This window comes from Monodon monoceros, unplaced genomic scaffold (genome assembly GCF_005190385.1).
Source record: "Monodon monoceros isolate NGI ecotype Baffin Bay Population unplaced genomic scaffold, NGI_Narwhal_1 Super_Scaffold_13, whole genome shotgun sequence".
Classification (NCBI taxonomy): Eukaryota; Metazoa; Chordata; class Mammalia; order Artiodactyla; family Monodontidae; genus Monodon; species Monodon monoceros.
In genome coordinates, this window is record NW_021703769.1 from 49,629,018 (window position 1) to 49,643,217 (window position 14,200).

Here is a 14,200-nt window from a genome sequence, read left to right on the forward strand (position 1 = left end):
GTCCGAGGAGAGAATGAAATGTCCACATGAGGCTTGTTCCGGTAGATGTGAAGTCATTCAGACACATTCAAGTGTGTTCCTTTTCTTCCCTGGACAGTTCTAGGGTAAAGTACAGAGGCTGTTCTTTTATAGATTATATGCCCAAATGGTGCCTTCTTTAAGCTGTTTGTTAGGCATAGAAGACTTGTGATTCCTGGAGTGTTCTCAGAATCAGCAGCCATTGCTGACTCTCACCTGAAATAGTTACTGCTTTGGTGTGGCCCCTCTGTCTTGGGGAGAAAGTGGGCTCTGCAGGCAGTCTGGCTACTCAGTTGCAGGAGCGTGGGGGAGACATGGTTGTTGATGAAAAGCAGGAGAAGAAATCCGTGTTAATGACCTGCCCTTACCTTTCTTCAGGGGAATTAGTTCATTCCCCTCTCATCGGGCTAGGCTTCTTGTTTTAACTTTTCTACCAGGTAGGTGTTTTGAGGTCTCCTGAAATCCTTGATTAATAATAACAATAATTAATAATTGGCTATTCAGGTCACTTAATGCTTTCTACGGTTGGTACTATTGGTGCATCCCAAATTGTATGTGTGTGTATGTGTGTGTGTGAGAGAGAGAGCAAGAGAGCGCATGCACAAGTGTGGGCTTTATGTCTGTTGCCGCGTGTGTCTGACCAAAACTTAGTGGGGGAGAGAGAGAGAGAGAGAGCACGCATGCACAAGTGTGGGCTTTATGTCTGTTGCTTCGTGTGTCTGACCAAAACTCAGTGGGACTCTGGTGGGGCCTTGATGACCGGCTGGTCAGCTAGGGCGTATGTAACCACGAGCATCTTCACCCGTGGGGCGTGGTGCTCAGCACAGGCCTCTGCAGTGTTGATGAGGGTCTTCCCTGCCTTTCTGATGCACTCTCGTCTGACTGAGCTATGCCTCAAGTGAAGAGACCCAGCTCAGAGTAGCGCAGAGGGGCAAGACCGAGCATTGAGCAGCTCTCAGAACTGAACTGGGAGGGAGCCGGAGGGACTGGATCAAGCCTGACTGTGTGCAGGGACTCCCACGGTGTCACTGGGCCTCTGCCTGTCACCCCGTGTGTTGGGGGTGACATTTCTGTGCTTATTCTCTCCTGCTTCAGGTGCTCCCCAGGGGCGAGAGTGCCTCCCCAACCCCTCCTCCATGCTAGTTAGGACAGTTCTGGGCACAACTCAGCTTGGCTGGTCCCATCCCAGACTCCTCCCTGTGGCCAGGGGTAAAGGTTGTGGCCCCCATGACAGGGAGCTGGCGGGAAGACCAGTGGGATGAACGCCTGGACCAGCGTGGTTGTCCTCAACATCCTCTATACTCCATTTCACAAAGCCTGTTGCCAACTTTTCCTTTTCCCTTCTTATGTCTGTCTGTCCGTATTGCTGTCCAGTCTTGATTCCTATCTTACTCGCAGCCACGTGGCCAGCATCTTCTGCTTGCTTTTCACTGGGTCGATAATTGCTGGAGGCCTCATCTCTGCTGTGCTTCCCCTCCCGTGTTCTGTCTGCACTTCCCAGTGTCCTACAAATCCAGCTGCTGGGCATCTCCTGTTTCCTGCCATCTCTGTGACAGCTGTACGAATACTGCGAGTTCTCGTTTCAGTCTTTGAAATGTGTGCTTCACCTCCATATAGTTTTCTCTTTCAACTTTGCCTTTTTCACTGTTGCTGTTGTTGCCACCACCCTTTATTTACCTAGTTCATGGCTAAGTATAGAAATGCAAAGAAGTCCCCTCTAAGGGCCTGGCAGTCTTACTGGGAAAACGTAACAGGCACAGAAGAAGTGGGACTCTCAGAAGGTATATGCTGACAGATGCCACAAGAGTTCAGAAGGCAGCGTCCTTTGAGAACGTGGGATGAGGAGTCGCAAAGCCCAGATTCTAGTCCCCATCTGGGCTGTCAGGTCACCTCTGGGTTCGTTAACCCAGCTATGAAACGAAGTCCTGAGATTTAGAGGCAGTGTGTGTTTGTTTGCGTCACGGTTCTTGGTCAAGAGCTGAGGGGAGTTTTGTGGGAGAGGTGGTGCCTGAGCTGGACGCTGGAGGAAGGCACTTTAGGTGCAGCTCTGCCTTGCTCTGGTTCACCTGCCATTGCTTCTTTTAAAACAGTGAGTGAGCTTTCATTCTTTGAGGATTTTTACTCTTTGTTTTGGCTGCACCGTACGACATGTGGGATCTTAATTCCCTGACCAGGGATCGAACCCGTGCCCCATGCAGTGGAAGTGTGTAGTCTTAACCACTGGACTGCCAGGGAAGTCCCATAGCACTTTTACTTTTTGACCTTAATTTTTTTTTTTTTTTTTTTTTGTGGTACATGGGCCTCTCACTGTTGTGGCCTCTCCCGTTGCGGAGCACAGGCTCCGGACACACAGCCTCAGCGGCCATAGCTTACGGGCCTAGCCACTCTGCGGCATGTGGGATCCTCCCGGACCGGGGCATGAACCCGTGTCCCCTGCATCGGCAGGCAGACTCTCAACCACTGCGCCACCAGGGAAGCCCTTGACCTTAAATTTTGAAACGATTTCAGAGTTGGAAAAAGCTGCAAAAAGAGTACAGAGAATGCTCTCATGCCCTTTAACCCGCTTTCCTGACACCCACGTAACTGCAGGGTGACCGGCAAAATGAGGAGAGTTAGTGTAATGTCATCAGTATTTGCACTGATGTCCTATTCTGGTTCAGGACCCCACGTTGCATTTGGTTGCCATGGCTCCTGGGTCCTCCCACCTGGGACAGGTCCCTCAGTATTCCCTTTTTTTCCTGGTCTCTCACGACCTTGACATTTTTGAAGATTCCAAGTCTGTTCATTCATAGAGTGCCCCTCATTGGGCTTACCTGATGTTTCCGCATGGATAAGTTCATGTTTTGTGTTTTCTGTCAAGAGTACTGTGGGATTGCTGTGCATCCTTGGTGCATCCTGTCCAGAGTGTGCAGTGTGATCTGTCTCAGGCCTGGCTGTGTGAACCTTGATCACTGCATTCAGGTGGCATCTCCCAGATTCTCCACTGCCAAGTCTTTTTTTCTTTTTTTTTTTTTACTTTGAGACTATGTAAATACCCTGTTTCTCATCATTCTTTCTCCCACTAATTTAAGCAACCATTGCCTCTTCTTACCTGGAACAACTATTACTGTGGTGTTTACCCAGTGATGACCTTCTGATTCTGTTATTCTTTCTACATTTATTAAGTGGAAATCCCATGCAAGGAAAAGCTCTCCCTTCTCCTCCATTTATGTATTTATTCAATTATTTCTTTATACCTGTATGGACCCAGGGATACTTATTCTCTTCCATGGGTCATAATCCATTCATATCATTGTGACTTTGTTGCCCAGATTGTTCTAGATTTGCCCACTGGGAGCCTCTTCAGGTTGGCTGCTGTGTCCTTCTAACATGTTCCCCTTATGCTTTGAGCACTTTCTCACTTTCTGGAACCACAAGATATTCTAGACTCACCGGGTATTTTCCCTGCCCCAGACCTGGCATTGGCCATTTTTCCAAGGAACCGTGGTTCCTTTTGGAAAGTGGGATTTAGAAACCAAGATCTGGGTACCAGAGGTGCTCAATGCTTCTGGGGTGCCATTACCTCCAGGTCCTTCCCAGTGCTTCTTGCTGGCTTGGTTTTGATAAAAGTATCAGTAGTTGATGAGTAGTATCAGTACTTGGTTCTCGTTGCATCAGTACCAGAACAGCACTGATGGGGACTGTTCTCTGGAACATAAATTCCATTCTGAAAATCTAAGATGTACTCAGCTTTTGCATGGAGGTGTTGAAGGAAGGCCCACAGATGTATTCAGAGCATATTCTGCATGATTCTCTTAATAAACATTCACATTTGTTATCCCTGTTCGAACATAGAATACCTTTTGTATGATCAAATCAGTGAAGCTGTTTCTGAATGGTTGATGTGTTGTTTTATTTTAAGATGCCAGATGTATAGCACCCTGAGCCCCTCCATCCTTGTGTTGTGTCTTCTGATTATTGTCTTCGTGGGGGTGTGTCATTTCATGGGCTCTAAAGAACTCTGGAGATTAAGCCCTTTGTCTAAGTCATGAGCTTCATGTTTCTACTGCTCCGGGGTCCTTGCCTCATTGGTATCCACATGCTATGATAGTTCTGTTGCTGCATTATCCATTATTCTAATTGAAACCTGAGGTTCTGGGGAAGCCAGGTTGAAGTTCATGCACAAGTAGGAGCCATGAAGGATACTTGCTTAACCACAGCAGTCCCTTTTCTCCCTTTTCAGGAAGTGTCTGCATTGTACAGAAGGCTGCCTTGTTGTAACCTCGTGTTGTTTTTTTTTTTAACGTCTTTATTGGAGTATAATTGCTCTACAATGGTGTGTTAGTTCCTGCTTTATAACAAAGTGAATCAGCCATACATATACATATATCCCCATATCTCCTCCCTCTTGTGTCTCCCTCCCACCTTCCCTATAAACTCGTGCTTTTTTTTTTTAAGTTAGCTTTATTATCGCCCTTTGTGTTATTTTATAAAGTATTAGACAATCTAGTTTTTCAAATAAATTTATTTATTCATTTATTTAATTTTTGGCTGCATTGGGTCTTCGCTGCTGCACGCGGGCTTTCTCTAGTTGCAGTGAGTGGGGGCTACTCTTTGTTGCGGGGCACAGGCTTCTCATTGTGGTGGCTTCTCTTGTTGCAGAGCACAGGCTGTAGGCGCGCGGACTTCAGTAGTTGTGGCACACAGGCTTTAGTAGTTGTGGCTCACGGGCTCTAGAGCGCAGGCTCAGTAGTTGTGGCGCACGGGCTTAGTTGCTCCGCAGCATGTGGGATCTTCCCGGACCAGGGCTCGAACCCGTGTCCCCTGCATTGGCAGGCAGATTCTTAACCACTGCGCCACCAGGGAAGCCCCTAACCTCGTGCTTTTAATGTGGACTTCCTTTTCCAGCATGGGAAAGACTTTGAAGCGATTCAGAACAACATTGCTCTGAAATACAAGAAGAAAGGAAAGCCTGCCAGCATGGTGAAGAACAAGGAGCAGGTCCGGCACTTCTACTACCGCACGTGGCACAAGATCACCAAGTACATTGACTTCGACAACGGTGAGTGCCTAGGCTGGCTTCCTGGGGCCAGAGGCGGGGTGGCTTCTGGTCCAGGAGCCTGGCTTCCGCAAACCTGCAGGCCACACCTTCTGGCATTATTCTCACCCAGCCACACGGCCTGGGGTGTTCTCACCTCTGGTGCTTTGGCTGACAGGAGGCCTCGTAACTGGTGGTCAGGCTGAGTTACAAGGAAACCTGTGGTGTCTGAGTCCCTGGCTCGCTCCCCCCTGGGAGGGAGGGCACCGTGGTCCAGAATCACACCTCCCCATTGCCCGCCCTTCTCCCAAGGGGGCCCCAGTGGGGTGAGGGTCGGGCAGGGCCTGGTGTGCGTCGGCCCGGGTGGAGGGCCGGCGTTCCAGGGATTTTCCCAGGCTCTTTTTCCAGGCTCTGTGTTTGAGTCCAGTTTGCATGGCTCCATCTTTATTTATTTATTTATATATTTATTTTTCTATTTTTATTTATTTTTTTTACATCTTTATTGGAGTATAATTGCTTTACAATGGTGTGTTAGTTTCTGCTTTATAACAAAGTGAATCCGTTATACATATACATATGTTCCCAAATCTCTTCCTTCTTGCGTCTCCCTCCCCCCCCCCCCCCCTATCCCCCCCCCCTAGGTGGTCACAAAGCACCGAGCTGATCTCCCTGTGCTATGCGGCTGCTTCCCACTAGCTATCTGTTTTACATTTGATAGTATATATATGTCCATGCCACTCTCTCACTTTGTCACAGCTTACCCTTCCCCCTCCCCATATCCTCAAGTCCATTCTCTAGGAGGTCTGTGTCTTTATTCCTGTCTTACCCCTAGGTTCTTCATGACATTTTTTTTTTCTTAAATTCCATATATATGTGTTAGCATACGGTATTTGTCTTTCTCTTTCTGACGTACTTCACTCTGTATGACAGACTCTAGGTCCATCCACCTCATTACAAATAGCTCAATTTCATTTCTTTTTATGGCTGAGTAATATTCCATTGTATATATGTGCCACATCTTCTTTATCCATTCATCTGTTGATGGACACTTGGGTTGCTTCCATGTCCTGGCTATTGTAAATAGAGCTGCAATGAACATTTTGGTACATGACTCTTTTTGAATTATGGTTTTCTCAGGGTATATGCCCAGTAGTGGGATTGCTGGGTCATATGGTGATTCTATTTTTAGTTTTTTAAGGAACCTTCATACTGTTCTCCATAGTGGCTGTACCAATTCACATTCCCACCAACAGTGCAAGAGGGTTCCCTTTTCTCCACACCCTCTCCAGCATTTATTGTTTCTAGATTTTTTGATGATGGCCATTCTGACTGGTGTGAGATGACACCTCATTATAGTTTTGATTTGCATTTCTCTAATAATTAGTGATGTTGAGCAGCTTTTCATGTGCTTCTTGGCCATCTGTATGTCTTCTTTGGAGAAATGTCTATTTAGGTCTTCTGCCCATTTTTGGATTGGGTTGTTTGTTTTTCTAATACTGAGCTGCATGAGCTGTTATATTTTGGGGATTAATCCTTTGTCCATTGATTCGTTTGCAAATATTTTCTCCCATTCTGAGAGTTGTCTTTTGGTCTTGTTTATGGTTTCCTTTGCTGTGCAAAAGCTTTGAAGTTTCATTAGGTTCCATTTGTTTATTTTTGTTTTTATTTCCATTTCTCTAGGAGGTGAGTCAAAAAGGATCTTGCTGTGATTTATGTCCTAGAGTGTTCTGCCTATGTTTCCCTCTAAGAGTTTGATAGTTTCTGGCCTTACATTTAGGTCTTTAATCCATTTTGAGCTTATTTTTGTGTATGGTGTTAGGGAGTGATCTAATCTCATACTTTTACATGTACCTGTCCAGTTTTCCCAGCACCACTTATGGAAGAGGCTGTCCTTTCTCCACTGTACATTCCTGCCTCCTTTATCAAAGATAAGGTGACCATATGTGTGTGGGTTTATCTCTGGGCTTTCTATCCTGTTCCATTGATCTATCTTTCTGTTTTTGTGCTAGTACCATACTGTCTTGATTACTGTAGCTTTGTAGTATAGTCTGAAGTCAGGGAGCCTGATTCATCCAGCTCCGTTTTTCGTTCTAAAGATTGCTTTGGCTATTCGGGGTCTTTTGTGTTTCCATGCAAATTGTGAAATTTTTTGTTCTAGTTCTGTGAAAAATGCCAGTGGTAGTTTGATAGGGATTGCATTGAATCTGTAGATGGCTTTGGGTAGTAGAGTCATTTTCACAATGTTGATTCTTCCAATCCAAGAACATGGTATATCTCTCCATCTGTTTGTATCATCTTTAATTTCTTTCATCAGTGTCTTATAATTTTCTGCCTACAGGTCTTTTGTCTCCTCAGGTAGGTTTATTCCTAGGTATTTTATTCTTTTTGTTGCAGTGGTAAATGGGAGTGTTTTCTTGATTTCACTTTCAGATTTTTCATCATTAGTGTATAGGAATGCCAGAGATTTCTATGCATTAATTTTGTATCCTGCTACTTTACCAAATTCATTGATTAGCTCTAGTAGTTTTCTGGTGACATCTTTAGGATTCTCTGTGTATAGTATCATGTCATCTGCAAACAGTGACAGCTTTACTTCTTCTTTTCCAATTTGGATTCCTTTTATTTCCTTTTCTTCTCTGATTGCTGTGGCTAAAACTTCCAAAACTATGTTGAATAAGAGTGGTGAGAGTGGGCAACCTTGTCTTGTTTCTGATCTTAGTGGAAATGCTTTCAGTTTTTCACCATTGAGGACGATGTTGGCTGTGGGTTTGTCATATATGGCCTTTATTATGTTGAGGAAAGTTCCCTCTATGCCTACTTTCTGGAGGGTTTTTATCATAAATGGGTGTTGAATTTTGTCAAAAGCTTTCTCTAAATCTATTGACATGACCATATGGTTTTTCTCCTTCTGTTTGTTAATATGGTGTATCACATTGATTGATTTGCGTATGTTGAAGAATCCTTGCATTCCTGGAATAAACCCCATTTGATCATGGTGTATGATCCTTTTAATGTGCTGTTGGATTCTGTTTGCTAGTATTTTGTTGAGGATATTTGTATCTATGTTCATCAGTGATATTGGCCTGTAGTTTTCTTTCTTTGTGACATCCTTGTCTGGTTTTGGTATCAGGGTGATGGTGGCCTCGTAGAATGCGTTTGGGAGTGTTCCACCCTCTGCCATATTTTGGAAGAGTTTGAGAAGGATAGGTGTTAGCTCTTCTCTAAATGTTTGATAGAATTCTCCTGTGAAGCCATCTGGTCCTGAGCTTTTGTTTGTTGGAAGTTTTTGTTGTTGTTTTTTTTTTTTGCGGTACGCGGGCCTCTCACTGCTGTGACCTCTCCTGTTGCGGAACACAGGCTCTGGATGCGCAGGCCCAGTGGCCATGGCTCACGGGCCCAGCCACTCCGCGGCACGTGGGATCCTCCCAGACTGGGGCATGAACCTGTGTCCCCTGCATCGGCAGGCGGACTCCCAACCACTGCGCCACCAGGGAAGCCCCTGTTGGAAGATTTTTAATCACAGTTTCAATTTCAGTGCTTGTGATTGGTCTGTTCATATTTTCTGTTTCTTCCTGATTCAGTCTTGGCAGGTTGTGCATTTCTAAGAATTTGTCCATTTCTTCCAGGTTGTCCATTTTATTGGCATAGAGTTGCTTGTAGTAATCTCTCATGATCTTTTGTACTTCTGCAGTGTCAGTTGTTACTTCCCTTTTTTCATTTCTAATTCTATTGAGTTGAGTCTTCTCCCTTTTTGTCTTGATGAGTCTGGCTAATTGTTTATCAATTTTGTTTATCTTCTCAAAGAACCAGCTTTTAGTTTTATTGATCTTTGCTATCGTTTCCTTCATTTCTTTTTCATTTATTTCTGATCTGATCTTTATGATTTCTTTCCTTCTGCTAACTTTGGGGTTTTATTGTTCTTTCTCTAATTGCTTTAGGTGCAAGGTTAGGTTGTTTATTCGAGATGTTTCCTGTTTCTTAAGGTAGGATTGTATTGCTATAAACTTCCCTCTTAGAACTGCTTTTGCTGCATCCCATAGGTTTTGGGTCTTCGTGTCTCCATTGTCCTTTGTTTCTAGGTATTTTTTGATTTCCTCTTTGATTTCTTCAGTGATCACTTCGTTATTAAGTAGTGTATTGTTTAGCCTCCATGTGTTTGTATTTTTTTACAGATCTTTTCCTGTAATTGATATCTAGTCTCATAGCGTTGTGGTCGGAAAAGATACTTGATACAATTTCAGTTTTCTTAAATTTACCAAGGCTTGATTTGTGACCCAAGATATGATCTATCCTGGAGAATGTTCCATGAGCACTTGAGAAAAATGTGTATTCTGTTGTTTTTGGATGGAATGTCCTATAAATATCAATTAAGTCCATCTTGTTTAATGTATCATTTAAAGCTTGTGTTTCCTTATTTATTTTCATTTTGGATGATCTGTCCATTGGTGAAAGTGGGGTGTTAAAGTCCCCTAATATGAATGTGTTACTGTCGATTTCCCCTTTTATGGCTGTTAGTATTTGCCTTATGTATTGAGGTGCTCCTATGTTGGGTGCATAAATATTTACAATTGTTATATCTTCTTCTTGGATCGATCTGTTGATCATTATGTAGTGTCCTTCTTTGTCTCTTCTAATAGTCTTTATTTTAAAGTCCATTTTGTCTGATATGAGAATTGCTACTCCAGCTTTCTTTTGGTTTCCATTTGCATGGAATATCTTTTTCCATCCCCTCACTTTCAGTCTGTATGTGTCTCTAGGTCTGAAGTGGGTCTCTTGTAGACAGCATTTATATGGGTCTTGTTTTTGTATCCATTCAGCCAGTTTGTGTCTTTTGGTGGGAGCATTTAATCCATTTACATTTAAGGTCATTATAGATATGTATGTTCCTATACCCATTTTCTTAATTGTTTTGGGTTTGTTATTATAGGTCTTTTCCTTTTGTGTTTCTTGCCTAGAGAAGATCCTTTAGCATTTGTTGTAAAGCTGGTTTGGTGGTGCTGAACTCTCTCAGCTTTTGCTTGTCTGTAAAGGTTTTAATTTCTCCATCAAATCTGAATGAGATCCTTGCTGGGTAGAGTAATCTTGGTTGTAGGTTTTTCTCCTTCAACACTTTAAGTATGTCCTGCCAGTCCCTTCTGGCTTGCAGAGTTTCTGCTGAAAGATCAGCTGTTAACCTTATGGGGATTCCCTTGTTTGTTATTTGTTGTTTTTCCCTTGCTGCTTTTAATGTGTTTTCTTTGTATTTAATTTTTGACAGTTTGATTAATATGTGTCTTGGTGTGTTTCTCCTTGGATTTATCCTGTATGGGACTCTGTGTGCTTCCTGGACTTGATTAACTATTTCCTTTCCCATATTAGGGAAGTTTTCAACTATAATCTCTTCAAATATTTTCTCAGTGCCTTTCTTTTTCTCTTCTTCTTCTGGAACCCCTATAATTCGAATGTTGGTACGTTTAATGTTGTCCCAGAGGTCTCTGAGACTGTGCTCAGTTCTTTTCATTCTTTTTTCTTTATTCTGCTCTGCAGTAGTTATTTCCACTATTTCTTCCAGGTCACTTATCCGTTCTTCTGCCTCAATTATTCTGCTATGGATCCCTTCTAGAGTATTTTTAATTTCATTTATTGTGTTGTTCATCGTTGTTTGTTTCATCTTTAGTGCTTCTAGGTCATTGTTAAATGTTTCTTGCGTTTTCTCTATTCTATATCCAAGATTTTGGATCATCTTTACTGTCATTATTCTGAATTGTTTTTCAGGTAGACTGCCTATTTCCTCTTCATTTGTTAGGTCTGGTGGGGTTTTATCTTGCTCCTTCATCTGCTGTGTGTTTTTCTGTCTTCTCATTTTGCTTATCTTACTGTGTTTGGGGTCTCCTTTTTGCAGCCTGCAGGTTCGTAGTTCCCGTTGTTTTTGGTGTCTGTCCCCAGTGGGTAAAGTTGGTTCAGTGGGTTGTGAAGGCTTCCTGGTGGAGGGGACTAGTGCCTGTGTTCTGATGGATGAGGCTGGATCTTGTCTTTCTGGTGGGCAGGTCCACGTCTGGTGGTGTGTTTTGGGGTGTCTGTGGCCTTATTATGATTTTAGGCAGCCTCTCTGCTAATGGGTGGGGTTGTGTTCCTGTCTTGCTAGTTGTTTGGCATAGGGTGTGCAGCACTGTAGCTTGCTGGTTGTTGAGTGAAGCTGGGTGTTGGTGTTGAGATGGAGATCTCTGGGAGATTTTCACCGTTTGATATTACGTGGAGCTGGGAGGTCTCTTGTGGACCAGTGTCCTGAAGTTGGTTCTCCCACCTCAGAGGCACAGCACTGACTCCTGGCTGCAGCACCAAGAGCCTTTCATCCACACGGCTCAGAATAAAAGGGAGAAAAAGTAGAAAGAAAGAAAGAGGATAAAAGAAAATAAAGTAAGGTAAAATAAAATAAAATAATTAAAATAAAAAAATAATTAAGAAAAAATTAAAAAAAAAAAAATGGACGGATAGAACCCTAGGACAAATGGTGAAAGCAAAGATATACAGACAAAATCTCACACAGAAGCATACACATACACACTTACAAAAAGAGGAAAAGGGGAAAAACTAATAAATCTTGCTCTCAAAGTCCACCTCCTCAATTTGGGATGATTCGTTGTCTATTCAGGTATTCCACAGATGCAGGGTACATCAAGTTGATGGTGGAGATTTAATCCACTGCTCCTGAGGCTGCTGGGAGAGATTTCCCTTTCTCTTCTTTGTTCGCACAGCTCCTGGGGTTCTGCTTTGGATTTGGCCCCGCCTCTGCATGTAGGTCGCTGGAGGGCGTCTGTTCTTCGCTCAGACAGGATGGGGTTAAAGGAGCCGCTGATTCGGGGGCTCTGGCTCACTCAGGCTGGGGGGAGGGAGGGGTACGGAGTGCGGGGCGGGCCTGCGGAGGCAGAGGCTGGCATGACGTTGCAGCAGCCTGAGGCGCGCCGTGCGTTCTCCCGGGGAAGTTGTCCCTGGATCCCGGGACTCTGGCAGTGGCGGGCTGCACAGGCTCCCCGGAAGGGAGGTGTGGAGAGTGACCTGTGCTCGCACACAGGCTTCTTGGTGGCGGCAGCAGCAGCCTTAGTGTCTCATGCCTGTCTCTGGGGTCCGCGCTGTTAGCCCTGGCTCACGCCTGTCTCTGGAGCTCCTTTAAGTAGCGCTCTTAATCCTATCTCCTCGAGCACTGGGACACAAAGAGGAAAGAAAAAGTCTCTTGCCTCTTCAGCAGCTCCAGACTTTTTCCTGGATTCCCTCCCGGCTAGCCGTGGTGCACTAACCCCCTGCAGGCTGTGTTCACACCGCCAACCCCATCGCGGCGCTCCGACCGAAGCCCGAGCCTCAACCCCCAGCCCCGCCCGCCCCGGCGGGTGAGCAGGCAAGCCTCTCGGCCTGGTGAGTGCCGGTCGGCCCTGATCCTCTGTGCGGGAATCTCTCCGCTTTGCCCTCCGCACCCCTGTTGCTGCGCTCTCCTCCGCGGCTCCGAAGCTTCCCCCCTCCACCACCCGCAGTCTCCGCCCTCGAAGGGGCTCCTAGTGTGTGGAAACCTTTCCTCCTTCACGGCTCCCTCCCACTGGTGCAGGTCCCATCCCTATTCTTTTGTCTCTGTTTATTCTTTATTCTTTTGCCCAGCCCAGGTTTTGGGAGGTCTGAGGTCTTCTGCCAGCGTTCAGTAGGTGTTCTGTAGGGGTTGTTCCACGTGTAGATGTATTTCTGATGTATCTGTGGGGAGGAAGGTAATCTCTGCGTCTTACTCTTACGCCATCTTCCCCTAGATCCGTGGCTTCATCTTTAATTCGTTAGTCTAGGTCATCGCCAGGTGCGGTTCTGACTTCCTGCTCAGAGCATCTCTGTCCTAAGGGGAGGAATTGCTGCCTCCCGTGTCCACACGCCAGGAGAATCCTGTGTCTGTGTCGTTCCTGCTGCTTCTCTCGTCGATCGGTCTCTCCACATGTGTGCTTCCACTGACTGCACTGATTTCTGACACACCCTCCAAATAACATCAGTTCTGATCCAGATTAATCGTGGTTGCTGTGGTCACGTTACTCCCTTTTGTACCTTTGTGTGTACCCTGCAGGTGTTCTCTTGGCCAGTCAGTGTGTCCTAGCCTCCCCCCGCTGACCCATCTGGCTCTCCTCGCTGGCTCTCCCTTAGGTCGGGATGCCAGGGCCAGGGATTCCTCCTCCGGCCTTAGAAAAGCCCAGAGACAGTGATTCAAGCTGTCTTTTTCTGTAAAAGGTCAGATGGTGAATATAGATATTTTTGGCTTTGGGGTTTTATGGTCTTTATTGAAACCACTTCACTCTGCTTTCTAGCTCATTGTGGATAATACATAGAGGAACACATGTTGCTGCATTTGCTTGTTTAAAAAGAGAGCCCTTGGGCCGGATCTGGCCTGCGATTTGCTGTCCTCTGCCCTGGAGAAGTCCTTCCTCCCTGCCATCGGCCAGCACTGGGGCTCTCAGGGACTGGGAGGTCCCAGGGTCTGGTGATGGTTGTTATGGTCACTGCATTTCCCATCTGCTTCTATCTTTTTTTTTGTTTTTTGTTTTTTTTGGCCACGCCACGTGGCTTGCAGGATCTTAGTTCCCTGACCAGGGACTGAACCCGGGCCCCAGCAGTGAAAGAGCAGAGTCCTAACCACTGGACTGCCAGGGAATCCGCAACTGGTTCTGTCCTACGACACTGTCCCCTGAATGTATTTCCCTTTGAATCTTTGGGGGCACCTCTTACTCACCTGTCAGTGTTTCTGGTTCTACTCCGAGCTTCTCAGATCTGTTCTCACCACCTGGCCTGCCTTGGTCCTGCCCTAGACCAGTGCTGCTGGTCCTGCCCTTCGTAACCCAGCCTTTGAGCTGTGAGATCCACCCAAAATGTTCATCTGCCTGGCCGCTCCCTTGCCTGAGCCCCCTTCCTCTGCCCCACTAGAGACCTGCGCCATGACCTGCCACGGCCCCGGCAATGGAGTCACCTGCCTCCTTACCTGCACTTTCCTTCACACCTTGACTCCTGCCACACTCCTGCCACTCCCACCTGGTCGTCCTCCCTAACCTGTTCACCAGGACTCAGCTCCTGTGTCAGTTGTCCCAGAAATACTCCCCTGAATCCTCTCTTGTCCCCACTGCCGCCTGTGGTTGGGCACGTGGCATGCTCTTCCCTGGAGGTGCCTGT

The 14,200-nt window shown here is 45.7% G+C and overlaps 1 protein-coding gene across 6 annotated transcripts in view; it reads left to right on the forward strand.

The window, feature by feature from the left end:
• Positions 1–14,200, forward strand: part of CRAMP1 (cramped chromatin regulator homolog 1) — a 65,633-nt gene that overhangs the window by 14,171 nt on the left and 37,262 nt on the right. For all 6 annotated transcript variants that reach the window (XM_029220167.1, XM_029220169.1, XM_029220170.1 and 3 more), the window contains exon 4: positions 4,906–5,059. In XM_029220167.1, coding sequence (XP_029076000.1) covers positions 4,906–5,059 — 154 coding nt within the window. The remainder of the gene's footprint in view (positions 1–4,905; positions 5,060–14,200) is intronic.